General features: G+C 40.3%; 1 protein-coding gene across 1 annotated transcript; it reads right to left on the minus strand.

The window, feature by feature from the left end:
* Positions 1 to 7,396: 7,396 nt before the first annotated feature.
* xpo5 (exportin 5) lies at positions 7,397 to 21,639 on the minus strand. Its single transcript, XM_079362657.1, has 33 exons — positions 21,366 to 21,639; positions 20,738 to 20,859; positions 20,589 to 20,661; positions 20,343 to 20,480; positions 19,918 to 20,100; positions 19,736 to 19,762; positions 19,450 to 19,635; positions 18,562 to 18,638; positions 18,422 to 18,466; positions 17,271 to 17,361; positions 17,042 to 17,125; positions 16,789 to 16,914; positions 16,604 to 16,694; positions 16,377 to 16,505; positions 15,960 to 16,075; positions 15,703 to 15,858; positions 15,283 to 15,324; positions 15,104 to 15,193; positions 14,817 to 15,016; positions 14,610 to 14,712; positions 14,320 to 14,501; positions 13,832 to 13,932; positions 13,647 to 13,743; positions 13,397 to 13,533; positions 13,174 to 13,271; positions 13,032 to 13,078; positions 12,522 to 12,628; positions 11,680 to 11,739; positions 11,500 to 11,594; positions 11,305 to 11,412; positions 10,411 to 10,548; positions 9,843 to 10,007; positions 7,397 to 9,594 (listed from the first exon to the last, which is right to left on the minus strand). The coding sequence occupies exons 1-33, from the start codon at positions 21,465 to 21,467 to the stop codon at positions 9,442 to 9,444; spliced, it is 3,669 nt and encodes a 1,222-aa protein (XP_079218783.1). The 5' UTR covers positions 21,468 to 21,639; the 3' UTR covers positions 7,397 to 9,441.
* Between the last annotated feature and the right edge of the window lie 629 nt (positions 21,640 to 22,268).

Genomic DNA, 22,268 nt, shown 5'->3' on the forward strand with positions numbered 1-22,268 from the left:
TGGCAGAGGAGATGATCTTTAAGAAAGGATGACACCGTCTCAGAGTAGAGAAACTGGGTTGGAAGAGAAGGGGGTAAGACAGATGAAGGGGTGGAGGGACTGATCAGAGGGGTGCCAGACACAAAGAGGCCAGGCCATGGCCAGTGGCACGCGATGGGCAGATTAACCAGCGTTTCCTCCCCTAACTGAAGCATTAGGACACCTGACTGAGTCCCGCCAATGGCAGCCAGCCAAGGATTTGGGTGTGCGTATGGGAGGGGAGGGGAGGGGGGGGGGACAAGCTGGGGCTCGCCTTTCAACACTCAGGCTCCTCAACAACACAAAGAGGGGTGGGGTGGTGTTCGTGGGGGGAAAAAAATAGGGGCTGATGGGCTGGTGGCTTGGAGTGGGGAGGGGGCACAACAAGCCTTACCCCTCACCATCTGCTGCCCAGGCTAAGTGAGGACAGGGGTAGGGCCAGAGTGCAGTGTGTGGAGAATGTGAGCGCGTGCACCATAAACACACGTGTAACTACGTGCACGCACCTGTTAGTGTGTCAGTGGGTGGGTGGGGTGAACGGGATGGCAGATGGACAGGGCATACTCTTGGCACCAGAGCTTCCATATTAGTCATCCATCGTATAAGGAGTGTCCCCCCCCCCCTCTTCCACAACATTCCTTACCCCTGCTTCCTAATCCACAGTGCCAGCCAATTCTTTATGTTTTGCTCAGTTTGATTAAGACATCCATGATGAGAGACATTGTGGGCTGGGCGAGAGAGTGGGTGTGTGTGAGCCGCTTATCCATGCGGTTGTTTACTGTAAGCAAAGCTAAACAGACGGAGACCCTTTAACCCTACAGCCACTTAACGGTTATAACAACTTCAGTTATATTTTAATAATACTACTTTTTATTTTGGGAAACTGCAGTGAAAAATTATGTTGAGCGGGAAAACCATGACATTAAACCAGATCAGATAGATATATATGTACACACACACCAGTACTGCTCCAAGCCACACTGCACCCTTTTACACAACAGATACATACAGTAGCATATTTGACATACTTCCCCCCTCCTGTGCTCTGTGTTTATCAGTGAGCTGCCCATTTCCCTCCATAAAAAAAGGGGGTCAGATCAGCAGACAGTTCAGTCTTGCTGAGCAGTAATCTGAAAATGCCTGTAATCCTCCATACAGAGCCCTTCTGGAGACCGTGATTGTCGTGGGGAGAGGTGTAGCCTCGTCTCCGTTTAGCAGCCATGTGTCTGACCAAGCTTGACACGCAACCAGAGCCTTACACAGCTGCCAGGACACACACTGAGAGATGAGGCACACTCGAGCTACCCCAGTCACTCACTGGAATAATTATGCCGTTTTTCACCCTACACAATGCACAGTGAGCGAGTGCAGGTCAGGGAACTTTTCCAACACGTTGGAAGTGGCGTATCAGAGAACAATGAGTTTCCTGTAGATTTTAACATACACAGGGTGTTCAAAAACAGTTACTAGCAAATCTATATTTCAGATGAACACACCATAATACTGATTAGTGGGCTCATATAATGTTTACTAGGCATCACAAGCTGAATCAATCATATTGTATGCAAGTGACATTTCTTCAAAGAAAGGATCCAAAAATGTTTCCAGGGGATATCTGTAATGATGAAATGGCACTGAAGTTCCTGAAATAAATGGCAAATTAGCACATCCTTATAAAAGTGTCCATAATGACAAAATGCACCAGGGCATAAAAGTAAAGCAGGAGGCACAAAATAGTATGTGCCACTTTTGGATGCACTTTTTCTGAGTGCTTTGCAGCACTTATTTCTTGAACTTGCCTCGGGTTCAGATTCAGAGTAAACACATGGAGAGCTGTCAATCTTGCACGTGGTGCGTCCGAGCTGCATGTCCAGGATGTACTTCATTCCCTCGACCACCTTAGAAAAACGCAGGAGTCATTAAAGCCTGTTCAAACATACGCTAAAACCAGGATTTGAGACGTTTTACCTGAATTTTCGCCGATGTAATGTTCACAATTTTGTAGTCAAACTGATGTTCTGTGCTGGCTCTGTTGAATTCATCAACAGCAAACCGGGCTGCATTCACAACCAGAGTGTTGTTTACCGGGACGTCCTGTGGCTGACCGGTTATCATTTGTCCTGCGGTTAAAACACGACCGAAAGACGCAACAAATACTAGATAAATGCAGAGTAACATCCTGAACCGAACGAGTTGTTTCTCTGTAGCCTTATCGAGAGTTCCGAGTGACTGCATTTTAAGCCGAGAAAACACAAGCTCGCTTCAAACGCACACCTGTTTTCTAATTACACTAATGCGAACTGAAACATCACCACCGGCTCCAAGCAGGAACTTCTGTGGCACCAAGCTGCTGCTGGTGATGGGGAAAAGATAAAAGTCTTTAAAAAGCAAAATTAGAAGTAGGCTAATGGGAATAATGTAAGGTAAAGTCAACCCTTCCACAATGGCATACATTTCCAAGTCAAATTCCAATTTTGGTCACAATTCAATTCAAAATTTAAGTGTATGAAAAGAAGAAAAAAATATTCACATTAACAAAACGTTTTTTAAAAAAAAAAATATATATATATATTAATGTAATTAGGCCTATAAAAACAAATAATGAGTCAGAGACCATGGACTGTAATAGGCTACCAATTATATCATAAAGTTAATTAGTTTTCACCTGTGAATGCTTGAAGTTATTTTACCTAGGTGTTAAAAAAAACAGTTTCTAGTCAATGTTCTGGCAAAAAGCTCATATGAACATACTAATATATTCTATAATGACATAAACATGTGCATCAGGGGGAATTATCACCATTAATGGGGAAATCATTACCCCTTTAGGAATAGTTTAATAGCACTACTGTACACATTTTCAAGCTTGTCAGAGGCTACTATGAAATACATTGTGGAAGTAAAGCATCAAGCATACGCACCTTCACCTGTAGAAGCAGCTCCATGATGTGGGGATTCTTTTCTGCTGCAGACCATGAGGGCTGAAAAAAATAGAGACTCAAATTAAGTCTGAAACTGCTGCCAATGATGTAGTCAATCAGTTATTTGAGTTATTTTGTTTAGATGCTGACCTTTAACAAACGTTTCCTCAATTATTGCTAAAAAATATTATATCCACTTATGTAAAATCACAAAGGGTTGGGAATACAACCCTGACATATCTAGAAATAAAATTCCTCAATCAAAATGTACTTCCTTAGTTACACATGCCACTCTGAAACTAAAGGAACATTTCATATTTCCAATATGTATTCAATATTGATTCATTAAATACATTGTTTCATATTTTAAGAAAAGTGTTTTTAAAAATCTATTGAAAACATCAAATTAAAATACTTAAAAATGAGTGATGGCTAATACAAAAACATTTCCAGACTATAAAGATAATGTATTTCCAATAATTCTAATGGGGCCCAACAGTCTGAGACCATAAGTCAAGTGTATCTTCCTTGCATTTCAACTCAAATGTACAAATGAAGGTATATGGACCAAATAGGGTGAAAAATGGTCCCGGATTTCAGAGTATCTTGGTATGTCAGCCGTTTACTCTAATGACAGCGAGCTCTGGAGCTGGCAAAGACGCAGAAATTCTGTGCAGAATCTTATGACCCGTGTTATCCCAGCATGATTTGAAATTGTTCCAAAGGTGTGATGTCAGGGACAGCTTGGCCCTCTCGGTCACAAAGTGCCCACGTTAAGGTCTGATGGGGTTCAGGCCAGGTCAATCTAAGGGACAGTGACGACACCTTGGTCTTTTGTCAAAGCTTAAAATGTGATTGAGACTGCCCCCGTAAATACAACATTAATCACAAACTTGGATTCACTTATATGGAGAGCATTTTCTCCCCCAGTAATCCACAGTGAAATGTTAGTATTTCTTAGCCAACACAAAGTGTTTGTCCTTGTTCCTCCTTCTGAGAGTGGGTCTAGAAATGGCACCTTTCCTCAGAGACTACAACAAGCGGTCGTCATATACTATATACGATTTAAAAATCCAGTTTGCTCAGATAGTACATACTCTGTCCACTCAGAAACCAACAATTCTGCGAGGATTTGTTGCTGAAAAAGCCCCTCTTTGGTTTGAATGACAATTTAACGTATGACATTACAGAATAAGGTTTCTGCTCCTCACCTTTAAGGCCCTCCATAACCTCACCCCGCTGTACCTCTCTGAACTCCTGCACATCAACCTGCACTCTCGGGTCTTCTTCTTCCCCTCAACTCACTGCACCACCCTCACGCCTGTCCACCATGGGGTCCAGAGCTTTTATTCAATCTGCCCTGCACCTCTGGAACTCTCTCTCACCACACATCCGTAATACTCTCTCTCCATTTTTAAATCTCATCTCAAAATACACCTTTTTAAACTGATATATTCAGTCTGATCATTTCCTTCCGGTCTCATAAATCCACTACATCCTGTAAATTTGTCTTTTTATTGTTCATTTCGTCGCTGTAATTGTTACATTGTTGTTTTTATCTCTGCTTTGTAAAGTGACTTTGAGTGTTTTGAAAGGTGCCATTAAATAAAATGTATTATTATTAAGAAAAATGCAACTACCTCAGCAATGGTCGGCGAGAAAATTTGAGGTGCAGCCATATTTAACTGGTGAACACAGGTTTAAAGTTCTGTGACCTGAACAAGCTTCTGCTAATAAACCAAATCCACCTTACATTGGACTTACAATGGTCAATTACATCAATTTGTGGTATTTTGAATTCTGTTCAAGATGCAGAACGTTGACTATAATGTCTTCAGTATTTTACTTGTCACAGCTTTTCATGTTTCTATACATTTTGGAATCGGCAAACTCCTGAACCGAGTGGTTGTAATACAAATATTAAACACATTATGGCAGATTCTGAATGAGCTGTGGCGTTAAACTGATGAGAGGCTTTTGCAGCTACGAAGCAGTAAAGGTCAAAGAAGGAGGAGGATAATGGTGCTGGATGAGCAATCAGCCACATGGGGGAACTGGAGATAAACGGAAATCTCAGTTCAGTTCAGTTTTTTTTAACGTACTATTCAAAAAACATCAAACAAAAAAGACAGCAGTACTTGAAAGCATTAGTTGTCTAAAGTGTACAGTGGGTGGAGAGCATGTAAAGGTGGGTGCAGGGCTTTGTTATTTCTGTGATGAAAGGATGTTTAATGACTACTGGAAGGGAAATTAAGGAAGGTCTTCAAAAGATATTACTCTCAATGGAGCAATTATTTCCTTTATCAATTGAATAATCAAAATAGTAGCATGTAAGACTGTCATAACCTAGAGCCAAAGATAGAATCATTCAATTTATTTTTTTGTATTTGATCTACAGTGAACATATGGGTGTTTTAATATTGTATGAAGGAGGACCTAAAATATCTTTACCCGATCCGTTTATAGACGAGTCCTGTTGAGCTAACCACCATTGCAAAACACGTCTGACATTTGTTCAAGTTTGTGAATCGTCAAAGTTATCAGATACGTGTGATGTTTTATCAAACAATTTGAAGCAGTATATCAGGTTGTTTTTTTAATCAACAGTAATGACTATTCATTTCATAAAAATGTATATTGTCTACCAATTAGCCTGTAAATCAAAATAAAAAAATCCACATATAAAAATGTAGGCTATCCAATTATGAGTAAGGGTATTGCTCTTGTAATCAAATATAGTTGGTTCTAGGTACAGAAATTAAAGGAATTATCAGTTTGTTTGTTTTTTGCAAACATTTGAAAATTGCTTGGGATGTGGACCTTTTTAAACTTGTTTGTGAAGGCCTATGTATTTTAGGACAGTTTTTTATGAAAACCGTAATATGAGACCTTCTAATGATTTATGGAGTATAAATTTGAAGAGTAAAAACAGATGAAATATCATTAGATATACTTAAAATCAGTAGTATCGAAACCTGGAGTTTAAATAAAATCAATAATACACTTTTTTCAGATACCTACAGCTTTGACACTATTCACAAAAACATAAAGAGTGAGAAATGCCTAATATAGAAAATGTATTTGTTCTAAAAATTAAGGGAACTATTTAAAAAAAATATATATATAAAATATTACAAGAAGAGCCAATGGATAACAGTTTTAATATCAAGGAGAAATGGAAACTAGAGGTGAACACCATTATTTCAGACGAGACATGGGTCTTGTCATGTAGAGAGGGACACAGAGTAACAAATAGCCCAATGTAGAAGGAGTTCAAAGTTAAGAAAAGGTTTTTTGAGACCCCTCTTATCACTTCCAAATTTGGTAACACCTTTAATCAATGCTGGAGGGGCTGAGCATAGGAGACCAAACCCACATTTTCTGGGATTGTCCCAAGTTAATAAGCTATCGGCAAAACAAAGAAATAAATTGAAAAATGTTTCAATATTGAATTGCCTCTAGAACCTTCTTATTCTGTTTGAGGAATATTTCCTGATAACATGAAAGGTAATAATCGTCCTTCTTATTTCTAATAAAATGAGAACTGTCAGAACCTGGCTAAAGCAGCAGCCCCCCAACTTAGCACAATGAAAACAAAGAGTGTATATAGAAATATAGAAAGTATATAAAATGGAATTCATAACAATAACATGCAAAGTTAAATGGTCTCCAATAAACACCTTTTTTTGAAAGAAAATATGCAATTTATTGCCTTAACTATGGTGACCTGTAGGGGTATTTGTTGTTATTGTTACAGTTCTTTTGCTGAATTGAATGTACCCTTGGGTATATTTTTCTTGGACTCAAAGTTTGGCAGAAATAACAGAACTTAGTTAAGACACTGACCCCAATCACCTACTGCAGTCCTCGTCGTGGTACTCCTTTGCTAAGCAGAAGTCTATCTTGATTTGAGACTGGAGAGGTGGAATTTAGTTTCTTATCAGAAAATAAAAATTAGCACTAACAAAAGGGGGTCTCAACTAACTTCTTTCATAGAGCTACATCCCTTGGTAATACTTGCTTCTCTCTACAGGACCAACAGTGTCCAACCCAAGGTGCTCAAATGGGGTGCCAATAATGGCTAGTCGTTGAAGTGGAGCTCTTGGAGTGTTTTAGCAGATGTTATTTGGCACCGAGGGCAACTGAAAATGTTTTTTAATGCAAGACGTTTTTTCTGTTTTTCCAGGTGGCATGTAACAATGAATAAATGCAAAAATAGTGTGTTTTCTTTTGGTTGAAAATACAATGTTTGAAGTCCTTTATCAATGCGTTACAAAGGGTAACACAAAGTACTTGTTGCTAGTCATGCTAAGGTAACATTAACGCATGCCTCTCAAATTGTCAAAACTCAAGAACGTGCATCTTATCGGAATATGCTTTTCTCCTTTCATAAGTTTCTGAACGTTTGACCCTAACTGGCCACCGTACTTAACATATGAACACATTTTTTGAAAAAGTGAAAGCAAGGTTCTTTATTTAAAAACAAAATAGAAACCACATTACACCTTTTTAAAAGACTCATTTTCTCTTTTGTACAGTGATTTAGTGTTGAACAAGCTTTTTTTATTTTAAGATGGCCACATGTGAATAAACAATTTATAAAGACAAATTGATTCACTGGAAGTTTCATACCTTTTCTGTTCTAGGGACAGTATGATCCAAACATTTCTTTTAATTAAAAAGTATCTTCACTGCAGACCCATCTGTATCGATTTTTAAGTTTTCCCACCCAATGCCAGAATCCCTCTCAAATTGTTTGGCATGAATCTACACAACACGCTCTACTAAACAGCTCACTAAGGAGAAAATACATCCAATTAATTCAATTTAAAAAAGTTATCCCTTAGTCAATGAAGGAATGTAGTGCTTGTTCAGCCTTTCTCACAGCTGGTAAAACCAGTACAAAGACATAAAGGACACACACAAAAAATAAGAACAGACTTCCAGCTGTACGACTAGAAAACAGAAAAACTTGGATCAAGCTACAGGCTAGTTGTGAGTCCATCCTTAGATCAGCTTTATTGAACCTGTTTATTAGCTTTTGTCTCTAGGACGCATCTGGTCCCGTTTGTCAAAGTGTACAGTGAGTGTTTTGGCACTTTATACTGTAGGTGGCTATCCTAACTGTAGTATGATATGTGCACTGATTTAAATAAGCCATTCAAATAGTACTTAGGCTGTATAAGATGTGCTGATAAACAAAAAAATGGCAAAATGCAAACTATCATTACCCTTAAATACTGAGCGATATCTACAAAGTAGATAACTGTTTTTCTTATTTTAACACACAACCTGACTTCTCTTTTCCTTCAGATATTCTTCTATAAAGTATCTTTACCCCATCATAGGGTATGTCACACCTGAGGTACCATGACCACTGATTTATAATCTGCATTAAAGCTCCCAAGATTTGTCATCCTTTTTCTTTTTGATCCCATGATCTGTTCCATATCAGCACTGTGGTCACACAACATATCAGCCAACACTAACCTCTGGAGAGAAAAAAAAAAAATCATTTAAAAAGGACAAAAGAGCGCACACTCCTTCTCACAGTCGACTGCAGCAGCTATTGTCTACACCACCTTTGTCGTTTAGATATCGGTAAATATTTCTGTTCTAAAGCAACTGTGGAATTACATTTGGATGTCCTCTGTTGACAAAGCAGAACACTCGATATCTTTGCTCGTCCTGTCCTGTACATGCATGTGCACTATTCTTTAGAAGAAAAAACAAAAAAAACAACCCGCTTTCTTTAACTGACTAACAGTCAAAGTCATAACTCAGTGTAAATATCTGCCGATGAAAATGTAAACAAAGACTCCGTTGGCAGCGTGCTGTACATGGCCTTACTGCGACAAGACATTAAAAGTAACTATCATGTCAATGATTTTCATCCTGATGACCCCGTTTGATGACATAACTATGTCTTTGTTTTCATTTCAGACTTGTTTCTTACCCCAAGACAAACAAACTCCTCATTGTAGGTTTAAATATTAAACCAAAGCTTGCGTCAAAATTGTAATCTCAAATGATTTTTATATCCAGCTGTGTGCAGGACCTTGACGTTTTATTTTTTTGTAAGTCTATGAGGTCAGTACTGCACAGATATAGTTAATCTGCTGTTTTTTTTAGATCGTGTTTTAACACAAATCTTACAATGACGCAGATGTTTCTTTAGATCAGAATTAAGTCCATCGCTCATATACCTCCTTTATTATTATTTACAAAGTAATGGAGTAGGGTTTGATTGGATTTTAAAGAGTGTGATCCTTTTGAACTGACTAATAGAAAGATAATACTGATGAGTGCGAGAGTTGAAAATAAGAGACCTAGACCTATTGAAAAAAAAGGGAGTGTTGACAGGTATGTTAGATAGCACCGCACTGCCCCTACTGGAGGATGAGAAGGAAAGGAAACCCTGTTGTACATGTCACTCTTGGACCTGGCTTGAACTTCTTCTTCAGTCAGTCAGTGTGAAGTCCATTAGATCCCCTGTGTGTTCCTACAGGGTGTTATTCTCCGGGGAGAAGAGGGCTTCCAGGGCTACTACTTCATTGTCTGTTAGGGTTACATCCTTGTCTTGCTTCGACTTTTTAAAGAGCGATGGAAGGTTCCGGATATGAACCTCCTTCCTGAACTGCTGGCACAGAGCTTTCTGTTGAGAAAAGAGGAGAAGTTAAACGGAGCCAATCTAAGATGTAGCAGAATGAGTTTCATTAGATTGTACTGCCCTGTTGAGCTGCTGCAACGTTTGTTTTCTGCAGAGCGCAGAAGATTTACAGTTCAGCCACAATCACAATGCTGAGTAATGACTTGCATTACTGGGCTGGTGTCTCACTACAGCAGCCAACAGTATGATACAATAGAAAAGTGCTGCTCTCTAGTGGCTAAATGTACTATTACCCCAACAGTTCCTGCGACGAGCTTCTTGAACTGGTCTTTCCTCTTCTTGGGTCCAACCTTCTGGGCACTGGGATCTATGAGTCTGTGATCATACTGGTCCAGAGCCTCCACACTGATGTTTGGGATCTGGGCCATCACCGCTCTCAGCTCTGTGTAACGAGGACGCTAATACACACAGACAGTATACACAAGTAAGGAGTTAACAGAGATGCATTCTTAAGCACAGAAATAAGATTCAGATTCGAATAAAAACAATATAAAACACTTGTGACAACTTACAAATTAACTACTTGGGATAATCAATATATTTGGAATAATTCAGGCAAAAAACTTAGGTTTTACTGCTTCAAGCTTATGAAATTGAAGGACTTAATACTTTAACCTCATATGACAATAAAATAAACATGCTTGACATGTGTGACTGTACCTTGTATGAAACACCTGCTCAAGATGGATTATTTGGAATAATGATGATAAGAACAGTAGTCCTACATGATGTTGTGAAGAGGAGAGACTGACCAAAAAAGGGAGAAATCTAGAGCACAGAAGTGATTGGCATTGGACTCACCAGGTTGTCATAGATGAGCATGGCCAGCTGACACAGAGTCAAGTTGCAGACCTCGTGCTGCCCGTGAACCTGAAGGGCTCGAAGAACACTGGTGTAGAACCACGTGACTGCCTCAGGAAGAAGATTGCCCCCTACGACCTGAAGAGACAGAATATAAATGATGGTGTTGTTGCATGTGTTGTTTCACATGTGCAGATGAGCAAACAGTTTACAGAACATATGATGCAGAAAACTTTCCTTAGGATTATTAAAAACTGGTGTCAGGTGGTTTACCCAGCTGAGAGCACTCTGCAGAATACTGTAGAACGGAAACATCAGAGCAGAACTGATGCTAGCGCTAATATTTGGTTAAAGGCAGGGTTGGGAATTTTTTTTTAAACTAGCATGATTTTGAAAGTAGCATTACCTTAGTGCTCAATATTCACCCACCCATCTGCTTCTGGACCAATGCCGCTAGTGCAATTAAGTAAGTGGTGCAATGTCATGCTAGTTTTCCCTGCCTTTAAATGTACAATACGTAACATTTAAACATGAATGCAGTAGATATCACATGCATCGTTGAGTAAGGACTTTCTGAAGGAAAAAATAAGAAGAGTGAAGTCAAACTCCCTCTGGGTTTGTTGTTCTCAGCTCTGTGTTCACAGCGATGGGTCAAAGCTTCAGACAGTTCGTTTATGCATCACTTTGAGGCTCACTGGTCTTTCTCAACGTCCAGGGACCCATCAGTTATCCACAAAAATTATTAATTAACTTAACTGTTTTGAAGACTCCAACTGACTTGCAAATGTTATTTGAAAATACACAGGCATGACGCAGAGAAAAATGATTTTGTAGGAATTTCTAGGTCGGAAAATCTTCCTAAAAAAGTTCTGTTGGTTTAATTGTGGGTTCTACCTGTTGCAGGAGGGTCCAGCAGATCATGGATGCAGTGCGGCGACAGTTTGTGGTGTCTTTCCATGACAGTGAGGTGAAGGACAGGGTCAACAGATTCATGTAGATATTCTAATGAGAGAAAGGAGAGACACGGAGCTTTAAACACCTGGACTTTGGTTTCATTTAGAAATGTTACGAGATGTGTCTGAGGTCGACCTCGTGTTTCATCAGGCATTTCCCCAGCTCAGTCAGCTCCTCTGTGTGTTGAGCAGGAGACGCTGTCTGCACCGGATCCATCATCATGTCTTCATCTACGAGAGCACATTTCGAGACACATGAGACATGCATCAGAATAAGAACAGAAAAGACTATTTTCTTTTTGAATGTAATGCCTACCATCTGCTTCTTCCTTATTAGCTGCTTGTTCAGGGACTTTTCTTGAAATACAGCTAACACCTAGAAGAGAGGGAAGGAGTTGAGTATTACATCCACAGAAATAATAATAATATAAATAACTAATCAAAAGACAAGAGGTCAAAAAGCTCCAGCAACACTTGTAGTATGAAGATCCATTTTATTAATGCATTTTAGGTAGTGACCTTTAAAAGGGTCAGAAAGTGTCACCCTCTAATAATATTCTGCAGATGACCCTGATGAAGATCTCAAATCAAAACATCAGTCTGAAGTAAAATGCATCTTCAGACTACAAATGTTTCTGGAGCTGTTCAACCACAGCAAACAGGCAAATCAACATGCTTCACAGAAGACATCTAAGGCGTTGTAACAAAGGGGAAACAAAACATGGCATTCCCACTACTAGTGTTCTCGTTTTATGTTGAAAAATGCTGATCAAGCAGTTACGTGCTGAATCCTGAAAATCTAAAGCTCCATGCATGTAGGACCATCTTCATATGTAATGTCAGATATAACCATATTAGTCAGAAAGAGTGTTGATATGTTGAGTCTCAGCTCTATGTAGGAACTACAGCTGATGGACATTCATTTAACAACTTAACTTAACAACTTTTAAGCCCCTGTAGCTGATTTGAACACAACCTTAGTACTGCTGATGCTCTTTTAAAACAATAAACAATGTGCTGCACTTCATGCTCTGCTTCCCATTAAATCTACACAAGGAAATGTTACGCATGTAAAAAAAATAAATCAATCAATCAATCACTGGATTATAAATCTGTTCACAAAGCAACTCCTCTTTGCTAAATGTTTAGGAAACGTACCGAGTAGATCCAGCACCTCCCTGGTGAGCAGGCGCACCAGTTGCTCCTCCAACATCTCCTGTGTCACCTGGCTTTCATGACACAAGACCTCCTCTTCCTCCTCCCCACTAAAAACAAAAACAAATAGGATAACTATGAACGAAAGGAACTGAACATGCAGTGTGTTCCAATAAGCACATTAAAGCCATCAATTAGCTTTAACTTAATGCATAGCGATATAAAGCACTTGTTTTAGATGTCTGGTTCTTCTTTAGCTTAGCATAACAATGTGCAGCTATTATGTGAACTGGGATTTAATAACGAAAATTGCTATTTAACTCAAGTGCTCATAAATGTTCAGTTAATGTTTCTATTGTAATCAATGAAAGTCTTCTTAGAAGAACCTATGTGTACCATCTGTTTTAAATCCACAGATTGTCCAGCTTCTGAAACTTCCCGGTCATAAATAACATGCATTTACTGATCCAATCAAAAATCCCCAAACCCATAAAACACCACCTCCCCACTTACTTGATTGAGGTCCTCTGGTTGATGACCTGCCATTTGCTGTTGAGTCTCTGCATTTGGAAACAGAGACAGAGCCGTGAGTCTTGTAGATGAGTGAGTAACGTTTGTGAGAATCACGGTGAGTGTGACAGAAATGAGGTTTGACCTGCAGCATGTAGGCGAACAAAGGGCCCAGGAGGGGGCAGAGTAGACTGTTGTAATGCTCCTGGGGACATGACACGACCAGCTGCTTTAGAAACACACGTACCATAAGTTAAAGAAAATGTTAACATAAACCAGCAGCTTGGTTTTTATTCATGGAGAGTAGGATCCGTCTGAATGTAAAAAGAAAAGGATGTTGTGCGTAAGGGTAACAAATAAAAGGATATGAATCATTGGGCGGAGTCTGTAGTCTGGAACATGATCGAGGGAAGAAAAAGCAGAGCCGGTTATTTCTTCGGCCAACTTCTCGATGGTGTAGAAGTCCTGCTGCAGGGATGGGCCTGCATTTCCCAGGACGTGGAAGCTACAGAGTTAAAGAGAGGGAAAGAGTCGGTTGAAAATGTTTTGCAAAAAAGTGTGAGGTACAGTATACACTCTTTAAAAAAACCCATTTGGGGATATGAAAAATAATCTTACCAGTTGTCATACAGTGTGACAACAAACCCCTGCATGCGCTCCAGGCTGGTTCTGTACACAGGAGAATCATAAATATCCAGGAGAGGCTGAGAGAGACCTGGAGAAAGCACATGAGGAAGCTTTTACAGAGTTTTCAGAGGATGTCTGACTGCAGCTAAAGAAGCCGTCTGGAAAGCTCCTCTTACCGAGAACAACGTTTTTCTCTGCATCCATCACCTCGTGGGCCCTGGAGAAAGTTTCACTCAGACGAGCCATGTTCTCCGGCAGGAAGAGATTGTTGTGAGTTCTGAAGTGAGGAGTAATGAAAAGACTCAGGTCACAGGTCAGGGTTATGGCAGAAACTATTATTAGAATATTAGTGTCATGGTAGATCTAAGAAGTGATTCTGATGGGTGGGTGTGGGTCGAGGGTTAAATAGTGTCCATGAAATTACTTGACAAAATATTGAAACACAAAGGTAAACCTTGTGCCACGTAGAAATACATTTCAGAACACAGACTTTGTATGAGAAGTGGACCATGTTGGGGCTCTTGATTATGTTGGTAGAGCAGGTGCCCAATGTACAGAGGATATTGTCACACTGGTTGCAGGTTTGACAAGCAAGACTCTAAAAGGAAAAAACATTTTGAAAAGGATGATTTTCAGGCACAGTGTTAGCACAGGGTGGGCGTACCTGATTAGAGCCAGCAGGTTGGGCAGCAGCACCAGAAACTGGTCGGCACAGGGGTTTCTGTAGATGGGCGCTCCGGTCGGGGTGTAGCCCACAACAAAGCCACCAGCCTTGGCTTCGTCCAAGTCGGTAGGCCAGCGTGACTTCTTTACCACGGCCAACATGGCATACAAGCAGAAGCTTATCTAGAGGAATGTCAAAAGAGAATTGTTGAACTGTTAATTACACACTTTAATAGAACCTTTAAGTTGTTTGCCTTTGTTAGAACCCAGAGTTCACATGTACACACTTACCCGCCCTCTATTTAGGCCTGCAGTGTCCGGATCTGTACTTAGATCAGGGACCACTTGATCGGCTCCAATAAAGGACAGGAACATGGCAGGGTCCCACAGCACACTAAGACAAAAAAGAAAAAAAAAGAAAGAAAAGAGAGTGAATAACTGTCAATCCTCCATCATAACACTCGATAAAATCTAGTTCAATTTTAATTCAAAACACACCGTTTCATCTCATCTGAGGTCCAGTCTGCAACCACTGAGGCCAACAGCTCGTCTAGAAAAGCCTTCTGCTTTGCAAAGTCTTTGAACTGGTTACTGATGTGCACCAGGGCCTCCATCAGCGAACATTTCTCCAAGTGAGTCATCCCTCCGTCACCAGAGAACATTTTCTTCACGTGATTGTAAAACATCTCAAAACAAGGCTGGAGGGGACAAAAGACGTTTTACACTTCCTGTGCTTAGATGCTTGATACGTCCAGCTCCAGTTTACTCTCATCAATGATATTTACCAAGAGAATGTGAGGGTAATCCCGGCATATTTTGATGATGGAAGAACAGGCATGCCTCCTCACGTTCTTCACAGCTCGGGTCCGGGGTACCTGAGGATGTCAGTTGGAGAAGAGAAGTTTTGGTTTTGGACATGAAAGACGAGTCAAAGTGCCAAGTCAGTCCCGTGAAGGCAATCTACCTTATTGTCTTGGACGATCTCAAATGTGATGGCTTTAAACAGCTGCGGGGACAAGAGAATAACACGGTAATGTGGATGTAAATGAAAATACGAACTAGGTAAAAAATAAAAAATAAATAAATAATCGAATGTCTGAATTAAACTTCTTAACAACAAAACTTTAGTCAACCTAAAAAAGTATTCACTTCAGACATTTCTCAGACACCGTTTCATTATGACGTCACATCATCATATTTCAAACTTACATATCTCCCACAAGTCAACAATGAACCCACTCATCACAGCTTACCAATATGAAAACAATTGAATAAATCATGTAAGGCTTTCTGAAAAGGCTGTAGGTTAAGTATATAAAAGAAGAAAACAGGCATGGCAGATGGATATTAATAATATCCAGCAGCCGGAGATCAATCAGCTGACCTTGTAGAGGACCTGTGGCAAGAACTGAGGCCTTCGTGTGACAAATGGGAAGAGCGCTGAGATGTTGGAGAGCACGCAGGACAAGATGAGCGGGTCTTTGGTGTCGTAGTTCAGCACGGCCTGCAGCAGCTCCATGCCCTGATCTACGGGCAGCTTCTACACGGCAAAACACGGAAAGACAATTGGTAAGTGCTCATCATGCCTTAGTATCAACATTTCTTTTTTACATTCAGTACTTCATAAAATGTTCCTGTTACCTCCTCCTCCATGTTTCTGAAGATCTGTGCAACCATGCACTCCATGAAGACAGTCATTGCATCCCACTGAACCACAGATGGAGACAGGAGGGAGCACAAGCCCTCAGCTGACTTGGCTGGGGAAACGCACAAAGAAACAAATGAAGGCTTTAAATAGAAACGTCAGAAAAGTTCGGAAGTACATTTTCTTTATGCACGTTTATCTTCAGGCCTGGGGCGCAAGACCCGCAGCCCGCCTGGGTCAATAAGTTCCATAGTGCTGCAGAGTCGTTCATATTTAATGAATCAGACGCACCATAAATGCATAGAAAAACTAACAAAGAGGAATCAACACATCTCTGAAGATTAATAAAACCTCCTCTCTGATACCATGTCATTCCTTGACAAAAAAAACACAAACAAAAACCAAACACTTACATGTGGTATCCCCTGTGTCAATAGGGCTGGTGATTTGATACTGCAACCATTCTGCTGCAATCTGGAAAGCCTCCAGAGGAACAATGCGACACGCACTCCTCACCACCTCTCCCTGCTGGGCTCGAAAAGCTGACACGCAAGAACATAAAGCATGAAAAACGTTTTAGGGACGAAATAAATGTTGCTCATCCGCAGGGAACAAAGACAAAGCCTTAAAAAAAACGTACAATTAAAGAACGAATTGAAGTCTTCATCGCTGTCAAAGTCCATGCGGGAATACACGCAGCTCGGGTTATCGTCTCTTGATGGAAAACCAGCCTGAGAAAAAGTTACAAAAAAAAAAAAAAAAAAAAGTATGAATCAACAGATTTCAGATTCCCTAATAAAGGTCGTACTTGCATCACTATCTCACCTTGACCAGGTTGGTCACAGCGGCTCTGAGGTATTTGATTGCCATCTCCATAACAACCGCATCCTTAGACAGAGTCTCATGTCTAAACAGAGCTGCCCAGGTGGTCAGAGTGGAGGACTTTAAAAACTGCACACAAAAGGGAGGAAAACAACAGATCAGCAAAACTGAATCGTTCTAAAAAACTTCAGAAGGAGTCAATGTTTTTTTTCCCCCTCCCGATATGATTTCCAGGAAAACAGTGTTTTCATTTCACCTGACTGGAATGTTTGGTAAAGGCTAACAAGGCCTCCAGGTATTTGCTCAGATTAGCAGGCGCCTCCACCTCCACATCTGAACCCTGTGGGAGGAGAGCACACGATTTCCAACTGATCAATCACACAGAAAATAAATCTTGTCAATTTAATTATAAACGTATGTTTGTGACGTGGTAAATAACACAGGACCAAGGGAAAGCAGGCGTTGTCCCAAACAGAACAACTCACCACTAATGAGCAGAGCTGGCCTCCCAGAGCACACAGGACCTGACACAGCCTCTTCAAGAAGTTGTAACTCCGCTCCACCACCTCCACAGCTCTAACAGGGTCAAAGCACAGGGAACAGGAAGTCACAGCTTGTTTTATTTACTTTTAAGATCTGTATTCCCCTGCTGCACAGAACAATTGAGGCAATCTGAAAACATCTAAAGACAAGAAAATAGAAGCAGCGTAACTTTGGATAGAGAAGTCCAGAACGAGATTTAAATTATGCAGATCAGGGAAATTATAAAGGAGTGTAGAAGACACATTTTGTATGAATCCTGCCCTCTTTTTACTTTTGAAGTTTTTTTTTTTATGTAAAAGTGACATTGTCCATACAGAGTGTATTTGTTTTTCCACACATGCACAAAACTCCTGAAAACAAGTTTTAGAGATGAGCTGATGTGTGAACACAGCCAGCAAACATTTTTGGTAAATTCCCCATAATTAAGCAAGAAGGTGATGATTCTTGCATCATGCCACCGGCTTCATTTTTCATGCACGCGTTGATGCTGCTTCATACTCTCTCTGCTTGCAAGTATTTTTTTTCTTCTTCCTGTCGCTGATTGATTCTATGAATGTTCAATTAGACGCCAAACTAACATAAAGGCAAAATCGCTGTCAATATAGAAACCTGCTGAAGCCATGCAGATTGATTATGCAGAAGATGTCATTCAGCCCTCTTGTGTGTTCTCCTTTGCTGTCACGTTTATGTTTCCTGCCTTCACCTGCACTGAGATGTAAGGACTGATAGTGCTGTGCAGGGCATCCACTTTTGTACCAGTTCACCGTCACAGCGCTGGACTCTGTCGCTTCCTCTGCAGTCTTGGTTTTACGCAGCGGTTTTTTTTTGGTGACAAAAAAGGACTCGTTTCCTAAAACAACTTCACTTTGTGAGAGCCGCTTGTTGATAAGCAACACACGGAGGTTTCAGGGAAGGCTGTCCTAGAAATGTTAAGGAGTACAAACCTGTGTTGGTAAGGAGGAGTTTACTGTCAGAGAATTTCTCCTCTTGTACTTTTTTTGTTTTTATAAGCTCCCTTTGGGACCTTCAGGTTAGTTTCATTCTTACAAAAGACATTAAGAAAGGGTTAAGTAAGGCCTGTCATTGTACTCACTGTGATTCAGGGGATTTCTTACATATGGCAAGTCCATCTGCAGACCTGCAACCAAACAGACAAGACACCATTCACTAACAGTGACCATAACGCTTGGAGGAGTGTTGAGATGGATTGTGAAGGGATACAGTTGTACTCACTGTGCTGCAGAAAGGATGTAGTGGATGGCTACGTCGTCGTACAGCAGCATAAATGGCTTTCTATCTTCCAGCTTGCCCTACAGAAACAGCACAGTTGATTAAAAATGGCTTACTAATGCTCGTTTCTTTCATGCAAATATCCACTAACTTTCCAGGCTACTGACCATACTGCAGCATGACTCACAGTTCTGCAACTACAGATTTAAAAAGGCACACAGAGGGACTTCGACCTGCTGCACAAACCTCTAACTGAGTCTGTTGGAATTATGTCGCCTGGAACAGCATCAAGTACAGAGAGATGGCTAACGTTGATTGGCTGATGGTCACGTTAGTTATTTAAAGCTGTTTAAATTATGATAAAGCCATATCACCACTGTAATATGCGACACATGACTGCTGACTTGGTTTTAACTGTCTACACTGATTTAAGTTATTGTATTATATGTGATGAGTGAAAATACTGATTCATACTAATAACACTTATTTCATCTGATTTGAAAGACCAATCAGAATTCAAGCATAGAGGCTGGAGCCGATGCCAGCTGTCATAGGCCAAGAGTCGGCGTACACACTGGACTGTTTATGTTCGCCAGCCAATCACAGGGCTGATAAATAGATGCAGACAACCAATCACACTCACAGGCAATTTATGGTCAACAATTGACCTAACAAACACGTCTTTGGACTGTGGGAGGAAGCTGGAGTACCTGGAGTGAACCCAAGCATGCACAGATACGACATGCAAACTCCACATAGAAAAACAACAGTTTTATTTCAGATACCATAAAGTTGAAATAGTACTGACAGTGTAATCTTTGACAGATATCAGAGCGAGCTTTATGGCTTAACAGCAGCCTTTAAGCTCTTTCTTCCCCCCTTGCTACTTGCCTTCCTGCTGATAGCGATGAGCAGACACTCAGCTGCCTCCAGCTGCAGCTCTGGTTCACCCAGCAGCAAACACAACATCTCCAGCAGATGACAGTTCCCGTAGGTAATGTGCACCAGAGACACCCAGTCTATGTAGCCTGCAAGTGTGTTCAAGGTGGCCACAGCGACTCGGCAGTGGGCTCTGGCCTGTGAGTGGGGGAAAAAAAGGGAAAGACAAAATGATATATGAGAAGCAAATAAAAGGAATGAAGTTTGAAAGCAGTTGAGATGTACAATGTTATCTCACCTTCAGTTCATGTCCAGGCAGCCCTTTCTGCATTAGAAAAACACAAATCAGACCATTTAGACAGACATTTCCCTGTTTGATGTGATCTCTGAGAAATGCACATGATTTCTCAGAAGAATCATTTGAAAACACAAAAGATATGACTTTGTTTCTTATAGGAAAAGAGAGGAACCCCCACTGACCAGTTTGCGGTAGTCGTCGACATTAACTTGCAGAATCGCCATCATGAACCTGAACATGCTTTCCATGTTTTGCGTGAGGGTCTGCTGGATGTCTCTGCGGCGCTGGGTGGGCAGCGTCTGGAAAGTGATCACGTCCTCTGCCAGCCTCAACAGGATCAACATCACCAGCTCTGTCTGTGCTTCCTACAAACAGCACAGGAACGTTCAAGTTTGGCTTTATTCTTACAAATGACAAAAAAAGATTTCTGAAAAAAAACCCACTGTCTGGAGAATTAACTTTGAAAGTGGCAAAGGTGACATGACAACACTGGTACTCATTTGCATGCTAGGTATTACATAATAAAATTCTAATGGCAGGGTGGATGGAAAATGTCACAACTGATAAGCAGTAGCAGACTGTTTCCTGTATTACATAAGTTACTCACCCCTTGGCTAGTGAGAGCCTCCATTTCTTTCAGCATATCTGGCCAGTGCTGTGGCCATTCTCTCTTGATCATTTCCACTATGATTCGTGACAGGACATCTTTAATGTGGCTCACCTCCTCCAGGACAGAATGAGTACCCTGATAGGGATAAAAAAAACAAAAACCAAGATGTTAATGAAAACAATGAAAAGCTTGATGTTTCAGAGAGACTGTGATACCATGTGTAAGTGTATAAATCACACTTACATTTGCTAACAGCTGCATGGCACACTCCTTCAACTGGACTTTCTCCTGCTGCTGCATGTCGTTCCATCTGAACCTGCAACAACAACAACAAACTCTTTATAACATGCAGATTTTTTGTCATATATTCCTGATCATTGTGTCACACTCACTTGATGACATGCTCCAGGATTTGAAAACCAAAGTGTCTCACTACAGCTGGCTGTGTTTTGTCGGCTAATCGTAAGCCACATGTGACGCAGTAGGAGCTTGTCTCTTTAAATTCTTCACAGAACTGAGAAGAAAAAACAAAAGAGGACAACATAAACTTAAGAGTGTTGGAAATTACTCTTAAATTTGTTTAACAATGTCGTTCATGTGCAATGGCTTAACGCAGGATACCTTAGCGACATTACACTTTAAATAAGATAAGAACTAGCAATACAATCCAGACACCACGGTGCAAATACATTCACTTAAATTGGCTTTTAAATCGAGTCCTGTTTTTCAGTCACCTGCATAGAAGCATCAATATCAAACAGATGCTAGCATTTCCCTGAATGCTGAGGTGATGAGGGGATAACCATGACATACAGGTTAGCTCACAAGCATCCTCCATCATCATAGCACATTTTTCAAACCTTCCTTCACGTAAACATACTTTAGTAGGAATGTTGTTCCTGCGAAACCTCTACTCAAACCGACTTTTTATTAAGGCACTGCTTTTTACTTTCGTATTAGCTCCAATGAATGACACGCTAAGTTAGCTGGCAGCTAGCTCGCAACCCATAACGATGCTACCTTTAAGGCCTCCAGTCGATAAATGTGGCTCGTTTCTGCATCCATCATCGCATGCACAGCTTTGACAAGCTGCTCACACATGGCAGCCACCGGGTCAGCCATGACTTCAGGTACCTTCAGACACACAAGGCGAAAGGAAGGGGCTTCTTTATGCAAAACACCTGCAATACAGTCTGCTACAAATACTCAAGGAACCAACGTGCACAAAATGTGCAGCTTGCGCGGTTTGAACCTTCGGCTCGCCGTTGAAAGGGTATTCTGGGAGTTGAAGTTGAAATTATATTTTCAAGGATCGCCTATATTCTGAAAGAGTTCTCACTTCTGACATAATTTTGAGGTTATTTTTTTTAAATTATCGAATACATTTGTTTAAGATAACGATACAGCGTAATTAAAATAAAGAAAAACTGACAACAGAAAGCTAAAATCTTAAACTTATTTTGACATATTCAATTTGAAATTGTTTAGTAGTTAACCACCCAAAAATTACATCAAGTGGGCTTGTGACTTTTGTATTATGATGTCATTGGAAAAAATGCACACCTACCCCTTTACATTTCAGAAACAAGAAATTATAATTACCTACCATTTAAAAGTCCTGTTTATTTAAAGTATGTTTATTTTACTTACTTATACCTCTCTACTTTTATGCATACTATATTTGAGTTATAAGGCCAACTGTCAAAGTTGCCAAAGTTGGTTGTCAATGTGTAGGTTAATAATTAAAAAGAGTTACACACATTATATTAACTATTTTTGATTAACGAGTAGTAGCCTCTGTATAGTTGAAAAAGCTTCAGTCCTGTTTAAATTCATTGCAAAGGCTCTCAATGATTTTTAAAAGTTTAATTAAAGACATAATAATGTGGTCTATTTAAGGCAAATGCCTAAATATTTACAGTC

This window comes from Symphodus melops, assembly GCF_947650265.1.
Source record: "Symphodus melops genome assembly, chromosome: 15".
Lineage (NCBI taxonomy): Eukaryota > Metazoa > Chordata > Actinopteri > Labriformes > Labridae > Symphodus > Symphodus melops.

What these genes read in the sequence shown, in the direction of transcription:
- xpo5 (XM_079362657.1), bottom strand. Translation starts at nt 21,467, where the DNA reads ATGGCTGACCCGGTGGCTGCCATGTGTGAGCAGCTTGTCAAAGCTGTG. An exon ending in AGAGAAAAACGTTGTTCTCG is followed by an intron (nt 13,744 to 13,831) that starts GTAAGAGGAGCT and finishes TGCTTTCTCCAG; the next exon opens with GTCTCTCTCAGCCTCTCCTG. An exon ending in AATGCCTGATGAAACACGAG is followed by an intron (nt 11,413 to 11,499) that starts GTCGACCTCAGA and finishes TTCTCTCATTAG; the next exon opens with AATATCTACATGAATCTGTT.